Source organism: Cottoperca gobio, chromosome 24, assembly GCF_900634415.1.
Source record: "Cottoperca gobio chromosome 24, fCotGob3.1, whole genome shotgun sequence".
Lineage (NCBI taxonomy): Eukaryota > Metazoa > Chordata > Actinopteri > Perciformes > Bovichtidae > Cottoperca > Cottoperca gobio.
In genome coordinates, this window is record NC_041378.1 from 2,129,445 (window position 1) to 2,152,352 (window position 22,908).

Here is a 22,908-nt window from a genome sequence, read left to right on the forward strand (position 1 = left end):
ATGGAAGGGGATGTAGCTCAGTGGTAGAGCGCATGCTTTGCATGTATGAGGCCCCGGGTTCAATCCCCGGCATCTCCAGATGATCTTTTTCTGTATCAAGACCAAATCTTGGCTACATGAATGTCTAAAAAGAGAAGTCATAACTTTAACATGCATGATACATATATATACATTATAATGTACTTTTTTTTCTGTTTGTAATTATATAGCCCGCTATATAGTTATGACGGAGATCTTTGGAAACACGAAGCCTATGAAAAGCCTCATAAAGACTATAAGATTTTGATCACACACAGATGTTGAATCTACGTAAATGAATTGGTGAATTGTTTACGATAGCTCATAACCTCTTATTTAAAATAAACCAACAATTACAAGCTAGTTTTGACTAAAACACATGTGTCGTAACAGAGAGTGTTTGATATTTCCCACAGCTGTAAACGCACCATCAGTCCCCGCCTCAGCGGTAACTAAGGAGATCACAGTTATGTTTACTACCAAGATGTCCTCCCTGGTTGCTGCTGTCTCGGAGATGGTCAACATAATGACCATAATCTAAATTGCACTTTATCTCATCACTAATAACGTTCTTCCCCGCACGAGCTTCCTAAAGACGTCCAAAAAATGCAACTAAAGCATCTTAAAACACTGTTAACACCCCAGGTAAGTGCAGTGACAAGTTAGCTTAATGCTAGCTGATGCTGGAGAGCAACATCAGTTAAAGAGTGTGACTGTGTAACGTCCATGATCTTAAATTAACATGACTCGAAAGTTGTAACGAAACACCGATTTCCACTCGTTAATTCGGCATCTAAGTGGTGTTACTGATCCATGTTGATTTGGTATTAAATACATTTTTTATAAGTTACCTTACTTTGCTCGCTAGCAACTGCCGTGCGTTATTAGGTTGGAAAAAAGTACCGCTAATACGCCACAAATAAACCGATGATATAAGATGGATAAATGATTCCTGAATAATCTAAAATATATTATAGCAGTCGACAGATTACATCAGCTAACAGTTAAAACAGTTGAATCTTCTATGGAGTTTGGTGTGAGCGCCTCACAACATAACGGAATGTGTGTTTTAGGTTAGCTAAAACTAGCTAAGGAGAGATGCTCGGCTAAGGCATCGGCTAGTTATCACTTCTGACTGTTTGTTCTCTCTGCCTTCCTTCGCAGGAGGGTGCTGCCAAAGTGACATGCATGACCTGGGCACCGAATAACACCAAGTTCGCTGTTTGCACTGTTGACAGAGTGGTGCTTATCTATGATGAGGGGGGAGAGAGGAAAGACAAGTTCTCCACCAAACCCTTAGACTCCAAGGTGAGACAGGAGGGCAGTTTACCCAATGATGGTTAATGCATAAAGTACAAATGTATTGTAGGGATGAAGTTTGAAATGCCAAACATAACACAACAACTCAACAATGCCATTTTTAAATACCTCTATATTGCTAAAAGATGTTCCTCTAGGACTGTCAGCTTTGATAATCCTGTCCTTCTGCTATTTTCTTTACTCGGCATTGTATAATGAATTAACATACAGGTTGTGTGTAAATAATAATCCAGTGTACTCTTCTGTCAGTACGGGAAACAGAGCTATGTTGTCAATGACATGGCGTTCTCACCGGACTCCACCAAAATCGCCATCGGCCAGTCTGACAACATCATCTTTGTGTACAGAATTGGAGAAGATTGGTAAAGGCCGATGTCATCTCCCATATTAATCTTGATTTTGTTATCTACATGCAAACAGGTTTTTATCAGTGTTATCTTCTCTCCTAGGGGGGACAAGAAAGCCATTTGCCACAAATTTGTTCAGACGGTAAGAGGCACTGGCTGTGTAGTGAAAAGCACTGGATGTATTCTTGTGTTTATAGACATTAATGTAATGTAGGTATCTGTAAGTAAACATGTCCCACAGATGTTCCACAGATGTTAGGCTGAAAAGGGATCACAAATGTTTCATGAAGATGTTAAAAATAATTGTGAATAGGTTGCATAGTTTAAAGTTCATTTTATGTTATGTAATATCTGTGCTTTGGAAGTCAAGGGTTAAGTTTCCTACTTCGCTTTTGCAAGTAGTAAGAGCTATTTTTCCTGTTAGGAAGTTTAAATTCCCAACTTTCCGACATCTTTTAAATGCATTTTCTTTACTCACTGTATTGCAGAGCGCGGTGACTTGCTTGCTTTGGCCTGTAGAGAATGTAATTGTTTATGGATTAGTGGATGGCAAGGTAAGTCAGCAACATGTTCTCACCTTATGTTAAAGTTTAAATGTTGTATTACAATTGTATAATTGTATTATGATCATTTGTTCTTCATAGGTTCGCCTCGCCAACACTCAGACAAACAAGTCGTCAACCATCTACTGCACCGAGTCCTGTGTCGTGTCACTGGCATCCAAGTAAATACATATGATATAAATATAATATCATTTCCATGTATGTAGGCTTTATTTCTATTTCTCTAGTCAGCTCTCATATCCCTTTCTTTGTTCCATTACATTCATGAAATACTGCTAATAATATAATATGCTATTGTGACCCGTTCTCGTGTCATCTATTTACTTATTCTCTTCTTCTGTGGTACTTGTCTGTGTCAGTGTTTCTGGTAAAGGCATCCTGTGCGGCCACGCCGATGGGACTGTCGTGCGTTACTTCTTTGATGACGAAGGCTCGGGAGAGTCTCAGGTATTTATCGGCAGTTCTGTACGTGTTGACATTTATGCTATGCATTTGTTTTAAATGCAACAACACCCACGCAGGGTAAGCTGTTGATACACCCGTGCCCACCTTACGCTCTGGCCTGGGCTGCAAACGGCATCATGGTGGGCGGCTGTGACAAGAAGATAGTGGCCTACGGCAAAGAGGGTCACCTTCTGCAGACCTTCGAGTACAGCCGCGACCGGACGGAGAAGGAGTTCACCGTGGCCGCCACCAGCCCCAGCGGGCAGTCTGTTGTGTTTGGCAGTTATGACCGGTCAGTATGTGGTCTATGACAGAGCACACTGTGAAACCTGTCTGCTCAGGTACCGTTTCAAACACTAATGATGAGTGTAGGGTTCAGCGAGGTGTTTCTCTCCCTCATATTTCCTCCAGGTTGCGGGTGTTTAACTGGGCTTCCAGGGCCGGCGTGTGGGAGGAAGCCAAGTCTAAAGAGATCGTCAACCTCTACACCATCACCAGCCTGGCCTGGAAGAAAGACGGATCACGCCTCTGTGCTGTAAATACTTTATTTGATCACATTATTGAATTCCACACAAAAGATCAAACTCTATGCTGACGATGGTCAGAAATACTTCTACCTTTTTATATAAATCACAAACAATGTGAGAAGTGCATTTTATCTAAGATTCAAGGAAGATTGAATATTTAAAAAAGCTTTGAATCACGTAAAACGTGGAATGTTTCTAAAATCATTGAAGGAATTAATACAATAAGAAGTAACAATAACGCACATCTGACGAGTAGTAGGAATAAGAATATAACTTTCATGTGGTTGGACATGGGAGGGGATGTAGCTCAGTGGTAGAGCGCATGCTTTGCATGTATGAGGCCCCGGGTTCAATCCCCGGCATCTCCACTGGATCTTTTTCTGTGTCAAGATTAAAATATATAGAAATAAAACAAGCGACAGCTGCAGCCCCGTACTTGCACACACACACACACACACACACAACCTCGGCCAAATTTCAGCCTTCTAGGGCGGTGATAGTTAGCGCTCGAGGGTCGTGGAACATTTCGAGCTGCATGAAACTGAAGATTCAGAGAAAAGCTACCGAAAGAATTCCAGATCTGAAAAAGATCTCATAGAGAAGTTAAGAAAAGATTAAAGAAGCTGAAACAAGTATATTGTGGTATTATTTAGTTTGTTTGTTGTCGGTGAAGAGTTTGCTGTGGAGGATTTAATTCGTGTACTAGACATCTTTCAATAAATGATTTTATTAAGAGTGTTACTTTAACACAAATCTGTAAGGAAACTTTGTTGAATGTGTTTTATTTTCCTGTGTGTTTGTGTCTGGACAGGGAACACTGTGTGGGGGGGTGGAGCTGTTCGATTGCTGCTTGCGGAGAACTCTCTATAAGAACAAGTTTGAGATGACCTACGTCGGTCTGAACCAGGTAGAGACAGACAAGTTGTTTTAACTGAAGCATCTTTATGGAATGAAAAACAACCAGCTGAGTTCATTAAATCTCTTAATTTCATAATTAAGAACAGGAAACAGAAGTGGGGGCGCAATCACACGATCTTCTGAGTTCCTAATTCATTGACCAGTGAAGGGGATTTGTAAATAGTTAAAAACATTCTGATTAAAACAACTTATCTGGTAGAAATACATATTTCTTTCTATTCTGCTTTATTTATAAACTTGATCTTAAAGTTATTCCTGAGAACAAATAACTGGATTATCTTATTAATACTTAATTAATTCAATTAATTCATGCACACATTGATTTTGGTGCTGCCTTGATAAGAAGAAATAATTCCATTTCTTATTTAACTGGAAGTGAACTGACAGTTTTAAAGGAGCCATGCGTGCGTGTATTTATTGCTTTAATGTCTGCCTCCTCCTCCAGGTGATAGTGAAGAACTTCTCTACAGGAACACGAGTGGTCCTCAAGTCTTATTACGGTTACGAGATAGAAGAAGTTAAGATCATGGGCAAAGATCGCTACCTGGTGGCTCACACCTCCGACACTCTTCTGCTGGGAGACCTGCTGACTAATAAACTGAGCGAGGTGCGACTCACAGCGTCACTTCCCCCCAAATCACACAACACAAGTCTTCTTCATATCTCTCCATGCATGTGTTTGAGTTCACCTGCTGAGGTGTTGGAGTATAAGCCTCTGAGACGTCTGCTTATCTATGAATGTCAGAAGAAAGAGAATTTCTCAATGAACGTAAAGTTGGACATTTGAATTGAAGCCTGGACTCTGCTGCCTCCCTCAGGTGCCGTGGCCCGGTTCTGGAGGAAACGAAAAGTTCTTCTTTGAAAATGAATCTGTGAGTACACACAAGAAGATTACATTGAACTGTATTGTCATTGTGCAGAGTTCAGAGTTCAGAGTTCAGAGTTCAGAGTTCAGAGTTCAGAGTTCAGGTACAAGACAATGAAATGCACTTAGTATCCAACCAGGAGGGCAAGAATGTGCTACATTAAATACAGACTATAGTACAAACTGCTATAAATATGTAACATAGTGCCCTCGCTGCAGAACATAATGACAGTTCTGCTGCAGGAGGAGGTTCCAGGTCGTGCCTGGTCTTGTGCATCAGACTGTGGGACCGCTGCTGCTCTGATATTACGAGACACTGTTTTATGTTCCAGGTGTGTATGATCTTTAACGCTGGCGAGCTGAGCCTGGTGGAATACAGTAACAATGAGATCCTGGGATCAGTCAGGACAGAATTTATGAACCCTCACCTCATCAGGTAGGTCAAGTTACACAAATCAAACGCACCTCATCACGTTGGTAGGAGCTGGTTCCAAAGAACAAACGTAAAGTAGTCAGACCGGTGTGATTGGTATAAGTCATAGTTTTGTTGAAACATTTCTCACATTTAAAGCCACAAAAGATTAAAGTTTAGCAAATGTATCAACTTAAAATTACACATTTGGAAAACCGCAGAGAAAAGTGTTGAGTTTAGTTTTACTTACAGATCTTCTGGCTCAAAACTTTAACTTAGTTTTTATCAGTTTCGGCAATTTAAACAATCATATTCTCAGTTTTTTCTAAAATTAATTCTGCTGTGTATATATGGTTTATAGATAATTTAGCAAATTTAAAAAATCAATGTATTAATGCCATTTGTGAGCCTGTGAAAATGAATAAATCTGACCATTTACCAATTAACGATGTGTTTCCAGCTCTGTCCATTAGATGGCGCTATTGAGCTGAACAGCAGCACTCGATCCGATTATACAGACCTGATGCTGCAGTTAATACATGTGTGTGTGTGTGTGTGTGTGTGTGTGTGTGTGTGTGTGTGTGTGTGTGTGTGTGTTTGTGTGTGTTTGTGTGTGTGTGTGTGTGTGTGTGTGTGTGTGTGTGTGTGTGTGTGTGTGTGTGTGTGTGTGTGTGTGTGTGTGTGTGTGTGTTGTGTGTGTGTGTGTGTGTGTGCAGCGTCCGACTAAACGAGAGGAAGCAGAGAGGCATTGAAGACAACAAGAAGCTGGCCTATCTGATTGATATAAAAACCATTTGTATTGGTAAGAACTCACATGTTCTGCTACTCTGTACTTCTACTCCTCTAGTATTACACTCTCTACTCCCCTTCCTTAGTTCCTGTGCACATTCACATTAATTATACAAAATATAATCTACAAATTAATTATTAGCTTTATTTGTTTCGGACACATGAAAGAAATAAAGTGTGTGTGTGGCTTATATTTAAAAATACAAACACCCAAAGGTAGAAAGAAAAATCCAAATCAAATGTTTTTGTCTAAGGAATTGTAAATAGTTAAAGATATACAGATTCTTTAATCTCACTTTGAATTTAAATGTACAGGTTTGAAAGTTTTGCAGTCAAAATGATTGTTTACTATAAAGAGCGGTGCACTCGTTCTAACGAATAATAAATATCACAAGTTAATAAAAGATAAAGTTGGTCCGCGGGGTGAATTCAGCAGAAGACACTGTGAAGTCATTAAAATGATCCCCGTGTGCAACATTAACGTGACGAACACATGAAGCATCAGGAATGACTCGCACAGTAACTTCACTGCGTTTACTTCTGATACTTTAACAAACCTTTAACAGCCAACAGCTTTTCTTTCCTCTTGCTGAGTTCATGCTCAGCTTCTGATTGGCCGACGGCTTCTCCCTGCAGCCTTTGAAGTCGATGCTGATGATGCTGCACAGATTATATATTTCTCCGCACAAATCTTTTAGTAAATCGATGTTTTACACAGTTTTCACACTCGACTGCTCTCCATAATATTAAATATGTCATAAATAAACTATCATTTCTATTGAGCGGCCACACACGGGACTTTATCCAGTTCAAATGTTTCAATGTGTCGTATTAAAGTGAATATCTGAAAATAATCTTCACTTTTTCCACATTTTATTAAATTACAGCCTAATTCCAAAATGGATGAAGTAAAAAGAAGTTCTCCACATTCTACACACAACACGCATAACGCATTACAAACAAAAGAACATCACGTGTACATAAGTATTCACTTTGCTGTGACGTGCATCCCGCTTCCACTGACCACATGAATACTTTCCGGATGTCACGCTGTCCTTTCTTCCTCCCGTCAGTGGACTTGGCCGGAGGCTTCAATCTGGGAACCATCAACCAGACCTCCAAGATCGACTGGCTGGAGCTCAATGAAACCGGACGCAAGCTGCTGTTCAGGGACAAGAAGCTGCGGGTGAGGAAACTAAATGTCTTGTGGCTTTCCGTGGAAGCGTTCCACTCATCCAGGTGATAAAAGAAGTACTTCAGAATAAATGTAGACGCACTTCTGCCACAGGGGGGCGCCATCAGTCTCTGAAGAACGTTGTTGGTAGGGAGGAAACTTCACTTCATACATTTCACCTTTTTGTCATCTCAATACCAAAAACAAAGAACATTTGGAGTTGTTAAAGAGCTGCGTGCAGGACGACGCCTCGGGGGATGAAACAGTTTGATGTCTCAGCTCCGGGGCAAAGACCTGAGACCTCTGCTGATTGGGGTTCCTTCAGGCTCTTCACATGTTCCTTCAGTGGGACACGTTGTGATCCTTTGTGCACGAGTGGCTTCAGATCAAATCTCTCGTCAGATTACTGAGGTCAATACGAAGATTTGAGTTTGTTGCACACGTGCACGCTATCTGTCTCTTAAGATGCAACTGAACATGCGTAACAGACATTCACATGTGTGGCATGTGTTCGCTGCACGTCTCATCAACAGGCTGCATTAAAGCTCCAGGGTGACACTATACACGCAGCATTATTAAAAAGTGTGGGGGGGGGATATTAAAGGAGCTGATTACAACAGCGGGCGGTCTCTCTCACACACACACACACACACACACACACACATAATGAGTGCTGTGGGAGCCACTGTATCTTATAGAATCTACATAATCTCACTTTAGATCGCAGTGTGTGTGTGTGTGTGTGTGTGTGTGTGTGTGTGTGTGTGTGTGTGTGTGTGTGTGTGTGTTCACATGGAGCCGCTGGAAGTTAATCAACTCTCTTCAACTCAGAGCAGTTCAAATATGTAATAAAATAATTACAATTTGAACGACAAAGTCTGAAACGTAGAGAACATCTTACTGTAGCAGCCGGCGATCTGTCAATCACCTCCGAAGGCTCTAAAATTCAATTTGGATCAATTTGGAAATGCACTTCTTTGGCTGTCTCGCCGAGAGTGGAGAAGATGGATGGTATCTGTAAAGCAATGTTAGTTAGAGACGGGGAGACGTTCTGCAGCTTTAAACTCAAAGCTAAGAACCGTCAGACCTGCAGCGAACTGTGTCGCAGCTGCAGTCACTGTGTCGCAGCTGCAGTCACTGTGTCACAGCTGCAGTCACTGTGTCACAGCTGCAGTCACTGTGTCGCAGCTGCAGTCACTGTGTCTCACTGTGTCGCAGCTGCAGTCGCTGTGTCGCAGCTGCAGTCGCTGTGTCGCAGCTGCAGTCGCTGTGTCGCAGCTGAAGTCGCTGTGTCGCAGCTGCAGTCGCTGTGTCGCAGCTGCAGTCGCTGTGTCGCAGCTGCAGTCGCTGTGTCGCAGCTGCAGTCGCTGTGTCGCAGCTGCAGTCGCTGTGTCGCAGCTGAAGTCGCTGTGTCGCAGCTGCAGTCGCTGTGTCGCAGCTGCAGTCGCTGTGTCGCAGCTGAAGTCGCTGTGTCGCAGCTGCAGTCGCTGTGTCGCAGCTGCAGTCGCTGTGTCGCAGCTGCAGTCGCTGTGTCGCAGCTGCAGTCACTGTGAAGCTCTCTGCTTTGAAATGTGTCATCCACTTCCAAGTTGCATTAATGCAGTTAAGTGTGTCGTTTGGGAATCATTGTTATATGTTGCTGGGCAGCACTAAAAACAATGTGATACACTCAATGACTAGCAGAGCTCTTGGAGAGCTCAGACCTCTGGACATGTTTGGGATCTGTGTAGAACGTACAGCTGCTCTCGAGCGGAGACAGACTGAGAGCATGACTTCCTTTATCTTAAACAGTTCAACTTGTCATTAAAGAGCTTCCTCCTCCCGCAGCTCCACCTGTATGACATCGAGACCAGCGTAAAGACCACGCTGCTGAGCTTCTGCTCCTACGTGCAGTGGGTTCCTGGCAGCGACGTGGCGGTCGCACAAAACAGGGGAAACCTGTGCATCTGGTACAGCATCGACAGCCCCGAGAGCATCACCATGTTCCCCATCAAGGTGACGCTTTGTTCTCCGCCGCGTCACACGACGCAGGACTGAAAGGGTTTTAAGTGAACGATCGTTTCCCTTTAAATGAAAGCAAAATGCTGTTAAAATATTGTTTTGACTTCTGCACCACACAAGTCAAACACCTGCTTTCCAAATGTCCTACAGTGAAAGTGCTCGATGCAAAGTGTAATTATATTTACTGATGAACTAAAGCACACGGTTCTGTTTTAGATTCTGCTGAGTCGTCTGAATTGTAGAAGCAACATATGGAAAAAGTCACATTTACTTTGGTTTGAACTGGTCTTGTGTTTGTCAGGGAGACATTGTGGATCTGGAGAGAGTGGATGGGAAGACGGATGTGCTCGTGACGGAGGGCGTCAGCACGGTGACGTACACGCTGGACGAAGGCCTCATTGAGTTCGGTACTGCGATCGATGACGGGGATCACGACCGGTCAGTTTGAGCTCCTTTGGCAGATGTTAGGTTTACATACAAAATCAGCGCATCGAGCTGAACATCCATCCGGACTCTCGACTTCTCTTTCTGGGTCACAGTCGGTGACAGCAGGGCGAGCAGAACGGGCCAGATGTCCTTTTATCCGGCAGCTTCCTCAAGCTCTTCTCCAGAGTTCTCTCAGAGCTCCCGGAGCAGCTGCGAGGCAGAGGCTCCTCGTGTGGTAGAACACCTTCTTTGTCACTGACCTCTCAGTGTCGAGGAGCAGCAGCTGAACTCTTCACTGGAGCTCTGAACTCTGCATCTTTGTGACTTCTGGTCGTAAACCGACCTGAAGCGTGTGGGGAAGTGAACACGACCTCTGACCTGCTGCAGGCAGTAATGTTAGTTATAACATGTTCTGTTGTAGGAGATGTTACACGCAGGGTGGGCTTCTCATCGTGTTAACGGAGCCGTGAGGCGGGAACATTCTGCAAGGTATTAAAAAGGGTGTGTGTGTGTGTGTGTGTGTGTGTGTGTGTGTGTGTGTGTGTGTGTGTGTGTGTGTGTGTGTGTGTGTGTGTGTGTGTGTGTGTGTGTGTGTGGTGTGTGTGTGGTGTGTGTGTGTGTGTGTGTGTGTGTACAGAGCCACAGCATTCCTTGAGACTCTTGAGATGTCACCAGAGACTGAAGCCATGTGGAAGACACTCAGCAAGCTGGCTCTGGAGGCTCACCAGCTGCATATCGCAGAAAGGTCAGCAAAAACACACACACACACACACACACACACACACACACACACACACACACACACAGACCCTGAAACACACAACCTTGCAAGCTAATGTCCATGTCTCTCAGCTAATTATATTCTTCATCAGTCTTCATTGTAAGTAAGACTTATCTTTGAAGACTGAAGAGAAAAGAGACAACAAGGACACCTTGGTCACCTGGAATGAGAAAGCACAATTTTGCACACACACACCACACACACACACACACACACACACACACACACACACTCACACACTCACACAGATGACTGTGTCCCTGCCTCACCTCCCTCTCTCTAACTTCATTAATCATCAAAGACAGTTTTTTTAATCATAAGCATTTTCTCCCTCAGCCTCGTCCCCCCCTCCCCCTCCCCCTCCCCCTCCCCCTCAGCCCCCCTCCATCTTTATTTCTCTCTGTTTGGAGAACTTTGCACATTCCCCGTCATTAATAATGCATATGCTGTTCGTTAGGCTTCGGCTTGATTTGCATAAATCATGATATTGGGGGAAGAAACGTTTTTGTGTGCGGCGGTGGCGGCGGCGGCGGTGGCGGTTGATGTTAATGAGCGAGGGGAGCGAGGACGAGTCACACAGAAGGACTTTTAAATAAAAGCTTCTTCATTCTTTCATGAACGTGATGCAACTGTTCAGAGAGCGTTGGTAATAAAGTGTCCGAATGCTCCGACGAGCCTCTTCATGTCTCCGCCCTCAGACTGCAGCGCTCTAATCTGTCTCTGTGCGTCCAACCAGAGCTTTGTATCATCTTCTGCCTTCTCTTCCTCCCTCTGCTGCTCACACGTCTGCTCTGCGTCTCTCTGCGTCTCTTGTAGGTGTTTCGCTGCGTTGGGAGACGTCTCCACCGTGCGTTTCCTCCACCAAACAAAGCAGATTGCCGACAAAGTTTCAGATGAAATGGTTTGTTTCACATCGGCTCGTAGACACAACACAATAACTAACGGAGAGAGGCAGCTAAGTACTGAAGCACTGCTTGTAAAATACTGTTTGATACTTGACTGATATTTACTTTCCAGACTTCCATATGTATAAAATACATTGTGATTATGATTATGAGTGATTGCTCTGCGATGTACGGAAGGAAATGAATAAGCTCACATCTGTTTCCATCAGGGAGGAGATGGAACGGCCTTTTTCCAAGTGCAAGCCCACGTGGCCATGTTGGATAAGAACTTTAAACTGGCTGAGATGCACTACATGGAGCAGGTCGGTGACTCCACGATGTGCACACACTTCCTTACATTATGCACATTTATAGAGAAGATCAGGAACTCCAAACGCGTTGTGCTAACATCACACCTGAAGCCACCATCTGGTCCTCTGTGTCGCTGCAGAATGCCATTGATGAAGCCATAGAGATGTACCAGGAGCTGCACATGTGGGACGACTGCATCGCTGTGGCTGAAGCCAAGGTGGGGACAGAATCTATGCATGTTAACCCGACGGAGATCATCTGTTAGCTGTCCGTGGTCACATCTTGTGACCTTCTCATGCAGCCAATGTCTTCTGGGTCTCAGTTTGGATCGGACCCAACATGATACCAGAGGTCTAAAACTCCACAGGGAACCTTTGACTGCGATTAACATATCCCATTTATAGATGAAGACACATGGGAGTACATGCTGCTACTGCCTTCCAGAGGGAGATGCAATATGCTACTCTACGTATCTCCATATATGTGTGTAAGTTTCCAACAGCTGCTTCTCCAAACTGTCCCTGGAACCACACGACGGCGTCTTTGGGAGTTTGGTGGATTTGAATGTTTAAAGGTCGTAATGATGGAGGTGGTTGAGGATGAATCTCCTTCTGTTTATTTGTGCAAATCTCTGAAAGGTGATGTCACTTTGAGAAGATGAGAAGGCGTATCAGTGGGAGAACTCACCTTTCAGTAAGAAGGTGGAAGAAGCCTCTGGATCTTCTGGGGATTAAGTGCAGTTTAACTTCAGATCATTGACGTTGTGTTCGTGTACAACACCTGTTTAAAACCTTTGTGCTCTGCTGACTCGCTGTGTGTGTGTGTGTGTGTGTGTGTGTGTGTGTGTGTGTGTGTGTGTGTGTGTGTGTGTGTGTGTGTGTGTCTTCTCAGAGCCCAAGTTAACATATTCAAATGGCTTCTTTCCCATTAACAGTGAGAGGTCCACAGATATTTAATATACTCTGGTGTGTGAAACAGAACATCACAGTGAACTTTGTTTTTTAATTAAAAAGATTTCTCTGGGCTGAATTGTTCCAGCACTAAATGTGAAGCTGAAATGTCTTAACGTGTAAACACCCCCGACTCTGTCAGAGCCACCCGGAGCTGGACAGCCTGCGGGGGAACTATTACCAGTGGTTGACGGAGACGGGTCAGGACGAGAAGGCCGGGGAGGTGAAGGAGAGCGAAGGAGACTTCCAGGGGGCCATCAACCTCTACCTGAAGGCCGGGCTGCCGGCTAAAGCCGCCCGACTGGCCATCAGCCACCCGGAGATCACCAACAACAGCGACACCGTCAGCCGCATCGCCGCCAGTCTCATCAAGGGAGAGTTTTACGAGAGGGTGAGGGGTTCTTTTCTCACTTGCCTCTCTACAGTGTCCACATACTTTTGGCCATGTGTAGTTCCTATCGTTAACAACGCTGACGCAGCAGTATTCAATATTTCCTCACATGTTCTCTGTGACTTCTGAGCAGGCGGGAGATCTGTACGAGAAGATCAGAAACAACCAGAGAGCTCTGGAGTGCTACTGCAAAGGAGGAGCCTTCAGGAAAGGTAAATCAAAGACATGTAGAGCTTATAAATATGCTTACGCCATGTTTTCAAACGCTACAAGTAAAGAGCTTGGACAACAGGTGGAGGTGTGTAGGTATAGAGTATATTCAAATAAAGTGTGTGCTTCCCGTAGCCGTGGAGCTGGCTCGCCTTGCCTTCCCTGCTGAGGTGGTGAAACTGGAGGAGGCCTGGGGAGACTACCTCGTCCAGCAGAAACAGATGGACGCCGCCATCAACCACTTCATTGAAGCAGGGTACGTAGTGTGGAAGTGTGAAGAGACAGAACATTTGAGCAGATGGAGAGGAGGAAAGATGACACATAAAAAGCAATCCAACAGAGACGGCCGACGGCTCTTTAAATCATAACCAGGACCATAATAGAATCTTTAAACTTGGTTATATTAAAGACTCTTCAGCTCCAGGTTTGTTTTTCTCTCCAGGTTGAAACAGAATCTGAAACAGAATCTTGACAGCAGGAAGCTGAAAAGTCTCCTCAGAAGCGAAGCTTTTAAAAAGGATTTCTCCTGCCAGTAAAGTTTCAACCTTAACTAAATCATTTGTCCGTTTGTCTGTCTTTCAGCTGCTCCCTTAAAGCCATCGAGGCGGCCATCGCAGCGCGTCAGTGGAAGAAGGCCGTCCACATCCTGGAGCTACAGGAGGATTCATCGGCAGGGAAATACTACGTGAAGATCGCTCAGTACTACGCCTCCACGCAGGACTACGAGGTGAGAGAGGAGCCACCTGGTTTGAGATGTGTGATTCTTATTTGCCTCTTTCCAACACTAGAACGGCACTAATCAATATCTCCTCTGATCGTAAGCCTGGGGGGCCGGTGGGGGCCGCGAGTGATCAACATCTGCTTCAGTAGCAAAAGGCAGTTCCATCAATCGGCCTTACCAAGTCTGCTGCAGTAGTTACATACCCGATATGTCTGATTCACTAACGTTGGGCACGATACGAGATGGATACATGTCATATCCTGACTGTAAGGGAGCCTGCGAGGGACAATTCAGATTCACCTCTTCTTTGTTTGGGAGGGAGACGCCTGGCGACGATCTGCTCTCTACTGAGTGACCACGTGAAATCTAATCGCTGCTGCAGTTCCCGAGCTTTAGCATCTTTCAGCATTGTTTTGCTTTTCTGTTTCTGTTCATCATCAGTGAAGAAGCGACTGCTCTCCAACCGAACCGCAGACAGACAAAGTCAGCGACTGGCTGGTGAACACCGAGGAGCATGTAGCGGCTAAAGATGGTGGAGACCAAAAATAGAGCTAAAAGGAGAGAAAATTGGATTGAAGTTGTTTTCAATGAGCGTGTGCTCGTCTCTCAGGGACGCAGTTACATTCACTCATGACTCAGACGACCTTCTACACATGTCAACCATAAAGTGGGAGCCCAGGGTCAGCTGGGGTTCCGTCTCCGTGGAGCAGTGTGGGCTGAGTTTGCTTCAGGGGGGGGCTTTGGCAATAAGTGGGACAGCAGTCGTAATAGTCGCCTGTGTTGAAAAGTGAGACGAGAAAGAGAAATCTGGTGTCGATACAAAGGAAAAGAGAGACGATGAAGACGGTGGTGAAGCTCGGCTCTTTGTGATGAGCTCAGCTGAGCCAAACGGCCTCCGCAGACTGCCAGCCTCCCGAAATAGAAGAACATCTCAGTCTGTTTGCTCCGCGGGCACATTCACAGAAAGTAATTAAGATAACAAGCTCTTTGCTTTCCAACTCGTGGAAGTTGCAGGAAAGTATAATTCAGTGCAAAGTAAAACAATGAAGGACGCTCACACCTGTGATTTCAATGCAGGAATTATCATGAAAAAAACAACGACTAAACGTTTTTTAATCAGCATGAAGCGCCACATACGTTTGTTTTAATTGATGCCAGTGTTGGAACAGGTTCAATAGAAAATCTATTCCGCACAATCTCTCACAAACTCTTCCATGAAAGTGCTTTATCCTGCAGTGCAGGCGTATATATGGATATGTGTCAGAGACTGTTTGTATTGTGTGTGTTCACTGCGTGCAGCTGGCAGAGCAACTGTTTGTGAAAGGAGGTCACATCAAAGATGCTATAGACATGTACACGACAGCAGGACGCTGGGAGGAGGCTCATAAGGTTAGTGAGGACACAAAACACACAAACAAGTCCGGCAAATGAAAAGACACGATTTGGATCATTGTGGCAATCAATGTGACTTTCTGAAAGCTTAAATGCACATGTTCGTAAATGATAACTGTCGTCCGATATTGTTGGGAGAAAGTGAACGAGGCGGTTGTGGTTGTTGCAGTTGGCAGTGACGTGTATGACGGAGGAGGAGGTGATGGCTCTGTACGTCAGCAGAGCGCAGGAGCTGGAGAGAGATGAGAAATTCAAGGAGGCCGAGAGGTAAAGGAAGATTTATTTATAGGCATCAGCGGCTGCTGGAAGCATGAAAACAGAGGGACAGTTCAGTTGCTAAGTGTGTGTGTGTGTGTGTGTGTGTGTGTGTGTGTGTGCGTGTGTGTGTGTGTGTGTGCAGGCTGTTTGCCACAGTGAAGCAGCCTGACCTCGCCATAACCATGTACAAGAAGAACCGGATGTTTGATGATGTTATTCGCTTGGTGGCCAGACATCACCCAGACTTGCTGACAGAGACTCACCTGCACCTGGCCAAGGTACAGTTACACTCAACGTCTCCATAGCAACAATTGAAGCTGAATCTCACAAATATTGAAGCATTAATTCGCCTGATGATCAGAACATCAGAACCTCATTCATTCAGCCTCACGTTGAGCTTCCAGTAGCCGTCATTTTCAATCCACACAGATGCGCTGCAGATTGCTATTGCAGTTCACTTAAAGGGACAGTTCACCCCAAAATCCAAAATACATATTTCTTCCTCTTATATTCATCAATCTGGATCGTTTTGAGTCGCCGAGTGTTGGAGACATCAGCCTGTCTTCTCTCTGATATGATGGAACTAGATGGCGTTCCTCTTGTGGAGCTCAAGGCTCCAAAAACACAACAGCAACGTCTCTCTCCAGGAAACAGCTACATTAACTGCTCACAACCAGCTCTGTGGATTATCTCGAGTAACCGGGTCATGGTTTCTGGAAAGAGACGTTGCTGTTGAGATGTTGAGACATCTCCACGGCTGTTTCCTCCAACACAAAGCAGATCACACCAAAACAATCCAGATTGATGCAGCAGCACTGTTTATAAATGAAAGGATCATTTGCATATTTGAAAGGCGTCTTGATTACTTCCCCATTAACTTTCTTGTAAGTGAGGCAAAGAAAGATTGTCTACGTTTCATCCACTAACTTTAACAGTCAAACCTCATCAGCAATATTCAGACGAAGCTTCCTGTCTGAAATGTTCTGGCACTCTTACAACTTAATCACATTTTATTTTTACCGTTCTCTGTTTCTTATGTAACAGCAGACAAACGAGTGCGTTCACAGTTTTGTGGTCGTCCAATTATCATGTGAGAATTTCCCTGCAGTGCTTTAAACTCCAGTAATAATTAGAAATGTACCCCAAATCTATTTTATTCAGTAACTAGCAACCACAGTTAAATGTAGTGAACATTACAGTTGCTCTGAGACTTGAAGTCTTTAAGCTCCACATTCTTACAGCGATGAAGATTCATGAACTTCAATCTGTTTCCTTTATAGATGCTGGACCGCGCTGCTTTGTGAGGCCTTTGTGCTCCTCACACGTTTGTTAAGTTGATGTGTATGAATGTTTCTTGTAGGAGATGGAGGCCGAGTCCAGGTTCTCGGAGGCAGAGTACCACTTCATGGAGGCTGAAGAGTGGAAAGCTGCCGTCCACATGTACAGAGTCAACGATATGTGGGAGGATGCATACAGGGTAGGTGCACGCTGCATTGCACTTCCAAAGATATGTCCAGTTTTGTACTCCAAAGGTTTGACGGTAATTGTGTATTTTAAATCCTAGAACCGCATCTCATTTAGACGTCTGTACTTATTACATGTGAATAAAACTAAATACATTAGAGTAAGGTTAGTCGCACACAAAGATGTTAAATGTGTTACATTTTAATACAGTTAACACTTTAATTAAAGTCCCCGTATTTAGCATTTGTAAACATTATAGAAACATTTAATAAATGGTTCATAAAACACTATAATATAGGTTTATTAGTGTAATTATTATAACGTATAACGCCTCCTGTCTGCAGCCGTCTGCTGTTTAAATAATGACAATTATGTAAAGTACGTACGTCTTCATAGGAGAAGTTATAATTCCTATAGCTGCATATAACTACATTATAGTGCATGTTATGAACCATTTATATACTGCTATATATATATATATATAATGTAATGAGCTTATGAATGCAAAATAGGAAGACTTAAAGTAAATTAAGATTCATGGGCACAACATTATTGCGTGTGCTTCCCTGTTGACAGTGTTTATTGTTGCTGCCTGTTTGGGAGCTCGCAGCAGCTTTATAGCTTCTAGCAAATCTTTCCCCGGCATTATGTGTGGTGGGCGGGTTAGGGAGCCACACTGCAGCAGGACTCCTATAGTGATATATATTTACACATGTATTTGTACGTGTGTGCGTGTGTGTGCGTCAGGTGGCTAAGAACCACGGAGGTCCTGGAGCCCAGAAGCAGGTGGCCTACCTGTGGGCTCGCGGCCTGGGAGGAGAGGCGGCCGTCAAGCTGCTCAACAAGTTTGGCCTCCTGGAATACGCCATCGAGTTTGCTTCAAATAACTTGTGAGCTGCAACACGTTGACACAACATACAATGTATGGAAGCCCTTTATTGCTAATGTGATCGGGAAAAAGATAATAATAATAATGGTAAAATAATGAGTCAGTATGGTACAATAATGAGTCAGTATGGCAAAAATAATGAGTCAATATGGTACAATAATGAGTCAGTAGGGTAAAATAATGAGTTAGTATGGCAAAAATAATGAGTCAGTTTGGTAAAATAATGAGTCAGTATGGCAAAAATAATGAGTCAGTATGGTAAAATAATGAGTCAGTATGGTAAAATAATGAGTTAGTATGGCAAAAATAATGAGTCAATATGGCAAAAATAATGAGTCAGTATGGGAAAATAATGAGTCAGTTTGGTAAAATAATGAGTCAGTATGGCAAAAATAATGAGTCAATATGGCAAAAATAATGAGTCAATATGGGAAAATAATGAGTCAGTATGGTAAAATAATGAGTCAGTTTGGTAAAATAATGAGTCAATATGGCAAAAATAATGAGTCAATATGGGAAAATAATGAGTCAGTATGGCAAAAATAATGAGTTAGTTTGGTAAAATAATGAGTTAGTATGGTACAATAATGAGTCAGTATGGCAAAATAATTACTTTTGAGAGTTTCTCATTATGTTGCGATACTACTATGTCATGATTTTGCGTTACTCATTCATTATTTTCAGAGTTTCTCATTATAATGACTTACAGGATCTATTTTTAGTTTTTCATCAAATTGGCGGGAATGAGCTTCCATACAACGGTGACCTTTATGAAACCTTTATGAAACCTTTATGAAACCTTTATGAAACCCTTTATTAGTTTTACTCTCTTCTGGGGACATCCCAGCATTTATTTTGCACCTTTGAGTCATGATAGTTAATGATTCCCTAAAAAGAAGTTTCTGGAATAACTAAAGTATATCACGAGGGAATGGTAGCTGATATCTGAAGCAGATCCCAAATGAATATTTATCCTACATTCAGTGATTGTGTTGTAAAACCTGACTTATTCTTTACTCTCCAGCTCGTTCGACTTTGCCTTTGATTTGGCTCGTCTTTCGTGTAAGGAGAAGATTCCCGAGATCCACCTCAAACATGCCATATACCTGGAAGATGAGGTGAATACGCAGTCCTGTACCGTACCTTTTGAGTCTGGGATCATATTTTACAAATACGCCAACATACTCCTCTTGTTATCATTCGTAAATACAGTAAATATAGTTAAATCCATTTCTTTTTATCTTCCAGGGCAAGTTCACTGAGGCCGAGTTAGAGTTCATCAAAGCTGGAAAACCCAAAGAAGCCGTGTTCATGTGAGTCCATGTAGCTCAGTGGTCCTGTCAGCTGATCAGGGTTCGTTGTTTTACTTCTATACTTGCAGATCAGTAGAAAGTACTGTACTATATTCCAGGTACTTGTACCTTTCTTGTATTTTTCCATTTCTTTGTTACTTTATACGACATTTTAGAGGGAAACACTTTCCCCCCCCTTTTCATGTTCCAGTTTTTACACTTCTAGAAACTTTTTGAATAATGTTATTTTGGGCATGTTTGTGTGAATGCTCCAGGTATGTGCACAACAAGGACTGGGCCAGTGCGCAGCGGGTTGCTGAGGGCCACGATCCAGAGAGCGTGTCTGAGGTTCTGGTCGGCCAAGCCAAGTTCTGCTTTGAACAGAAAGATTTCCAGAAGGCTGAAGCCTTCCTGCTCCGAGCCCAGAGACCCGAACTAGCTGTTAAATATTACAAGGTAACCGCGAGAGCCAATCTGGCTTCAGAAACCCCCCCCCCCCCCCAAAAAAAGGGATGGAAAAACGTTCTAAGGAAATCTTATTTCTTTATTTCACTTGTTATATTTCCTTGTTTCTAATCCGGATACGCTGACTGTTTAAAATGGATTCCATGTTTGTTTATCAGGATGCAGACATGTGGAGCGATGCCATGCGTATCTGTAAGGAGTATCTCCCCAACAAGCTCTCCGTGCTGCAAGAGGAGTACGAGATGGAGACCTCCAAGAAGGGACTCGGGTGCGTTTAATTAAGAAAAAGAAAAAAATGAAATCAATCTCATTTCCTGTGACGGTTATTTACTTCCTCGTTGTCTAGAGTCTTAAAATGGTGATTTAATTTGTCTTCATTTGCTCAATACAGTGAAATCTTGTTCTAGTTAAAACAGCAGCAGATGCTGAAAGCCTCGTTAGCTTGACTCATGATTATAGATCAGAGGTTTGGTATTTGTGGGACATTATGTTAACAGTTCGTATTCGATGCTGTTGACCTGTTGTGTTATTAGAAGCCAGAGGGAAACCACAAAACCCACCATGAGCGTTTCACAGGCCGCTCTCCCCGTTCACCCACCGGCATAATCTATTCACAAAGAGGCAGTTTGATGCTTTATTAAAACACAGCTCATGTATTATCCCAAATTGAAAGTACCAACAAGGAATAGCTCGTTAGCCGGCAGACCAGCGGCACGCAGCTCTTATCCTCCTCCCGCCGCGTCTCCCTCTTTAATGACTTGTGGGAGAAAAACATCAAAAGTTACCAATGGAAACGAGGAAGTGAGAGTGAAAGTGAGAAAACACTGAATTATTCCTGCAGAGTTTACAGCTCAGGCTCCAGATAAGAGCAAGGCCTCATATTTCTTACAGGCACGTGCACACGACCATCCAATTGTTTGACGGCTTTTCATGAAATGGAATAAAAAGTAAAGCATCAAGAACAAAGAAAGATAAAACTAAATATATTCTGGGTGAACTGTGGACATGATTTCTGAGGATTAGAATAATGATGGTGTGATCCAGACGTTCGTGTTTAGTTTCACTGTAAACAACAAGAATCCTGCCTGTTAAAACTATTTTGGCACATTTTCTTAATTTCTGGCGAGTTGCTCTTCAGTCTTGAATGACGAGACAATGTTTCGCTCGCTGTTTGCAAACATGAGAACATTGAAAATGAGTCACCATCTTGAAAATCTCCGTCTTGTTCTCTTTGGCAGCCACCTCTGGTGATACGCGGTAACTGCAGGTGTGTTTTTGGATCTCACTTCCCAGAGAGCGGCGCTTTAGATTTGGACTTTTTTGTCGCTAGTTGGCCCAGATGTCAAGAGTAAGAAAGTAAAACAGCCGTCAAAGGAAATGAATGAGTTTGTGTGTGTTTGCTCGGTGTGTCAGGGGAGTGGAGGGTCTGCTGGAACAGGCCAAGGAGTGGGAGCAGTCGGGTGAATACTCCCGGGCCGTGGAGTGTTACCTGAAGGTGAAGGACGACTCCAACTCGGCCCTGATGGAGAAGTGCTGGATGAAGGTAAAAGATGGCCTCCCTTCTTTATTGCCCTAAAGGGGCTGAGGATTAATGAGCAAGTACTTTGATCATCCATTAATCGTTTGAGTCGGTGGTTCTCAACCCGAGGGGCCGAGGGGTTGTCAGATAATTGAATTAAATTCACTTTTGCAAGATATGATTGAGGAGATACGAGGGTTTTGGTTAGCCTCCCCAAATAGTAAACAAAAAAATAAAATGAGCACACAAGCAGGGCGGTGAAAATGTGTCCACAACAGAAACGTAAAAGCATTTCAGCTTCACGTTGGACGATAGAAACAGAAGCATAATGGGGGAGGAGGGGCAAAGGTCACAGTGTCACCAACGTCAATAGGTTTCCTTTCCGGGCATTCACAGCTGATATAGCGTGTCATTGATTAAAGTGCTATGAAGATCAGATCGTTGCTCTCAGAGATCAATAGTTCTTTTTCCTTTGGGGAGTTTGATTAACCGGCGCGAGGAAAAGAAAGACTAATAGTGAAAGCTCATTTGAGAATTGAGCGTTGTCCTGCTGCTGGTGGAGCTTCGGGTCAGAAGGTCGGCAGAATCCATGTGTGGCTTCCTGTTTTAGTCCAATGAGCCTCTGCTCCTCCCATCGAGCTGCCAAAACACCTGAAGACTGTCGTGTGCAGACGCTCCAGCAGGAGTGAAGTAGTGACAGTTGGTTTCATGTGGCGACGACACGAATATGAATATTTATTTTAATTCAGGCTGAAACAATTAGCTGATTACACGATTAAATAATCAGTTCAGTTGTTTAATCACACAAAAAACTCAATCAATTATTATTTTTATACTGTTTTTTTGACAGTTTATTTAAAAAAAGTGTGTGTGTGTGTGTGTGTGTGTGTGTGTGTGTGTGTGTGTGTGTGTGTGTGTGTGTGTGTGTTTTTAGGCAGCAGAGTTGTCCATCAAGTTCCTCAGCGGAGATCGAGCGCTGGAGGTGACCCAGCTGGTCGGACCACGACTCACACAGCTGAGAAAGTACAACACTGTGGGTGAACACACGCACACACACACACACACACACACAGACACAAAGACACACGCACACACACACACACACACAGACACACACACAGACACACACCCACACACGACACACGCACCACACACACACAGACCCACACACAGACACACACACACACCACCACACACACACCACACCACAACACACACAGCACACACACACGCACACACACACACAGACACACACACACACGCAACACACACACAACACACCAACAGCACAACACGACACCACACACCACAGACCACACACACACACAGACAGACCCACACACACACACACACACACAGACACACACACACACACCACACAGAACACACACACACAAACCCACACACAGACCCACCCACACACACACAGACAACACACACACACACACACACACAGACACACGCACCACACACACACAGACACACACACACACACATACACACGACACACAGACCACACACACACACACCACACACACACAGACACACACACTCCACCAGACACACACACACACAC

General features: G+C 43.7%; 1 protein-coding gene and 2 non-coding genes across 3 annotated transcripts; all 3 read left to right on the top strand.

Moving 5' to 3' along the window:
• The first annotated feature begins 6 nt into the window (after positions 1-6).
• trnaa-ugc (transfer RNA alanine (anticodon UGC)) lies at positions 7-78 on the top strand. The gene has a single exon. It is a non-coding gene; the product is annotated as a tRNA-Ala (tRNA).
• A 437-nt stretch (positions 79-515) lies between these two features.
• On the top strand, positions 516-22,437 carry ift172 (intraflagellar transport 172; the record flags this gene model as incomplete). Its single annotated transcript, XM_029462798.1, has 36 exons — positions 516-663; positions 1,183-1,326; positions 1,588-1,700; positions 1,788-1,827; positions 2,174-2,239; positions 2,330-2,409; positions 2,608-2,695; positions 2,770-2,984; positions 3,104-3,227; positions 4,031-4,126; positions 4,583-4,744; positions 4,956-5,009; positions 5,335-5,438; positions 6,131-6,216; positions 7,277-7,389; positions 9,205-9,372; positions 9,680-9,816; positions 10,442-10,549; positions 11,402-11,486; positions 11,700-11,792; positions 11,921-11,998; positions 12,874-13,122; positions 13,256-13,334; positions 13,468-13,588; positions 13,915-14,059; positions 15,353-15,442; positions 15,615-15,712; positions 15,846-15,981; positions 17,064-17,180; positions 17,915-18,057; positions 19,081-19,174; positions 19,305-19,369; positions 19,624-19,804; positions 19,972-20,081; positions 21,227-21,356; positions 22,267-22,437. Coding segments are annotated over exons 1-36 (4,122 nt in total), but the record flags the coding sequence as incomplete, so codon positions are not given.
• Positions 3,516-3,587, top strand: trnaa-ugc (transfer RNA alanine (anticodon UGC)). The gene has a single exon. It is a non-coding gene; the product is annotated as a tRNA-Ala (tRNA).
• Positions 22,438-22,908: the final 471 nt, after the last annotated feature.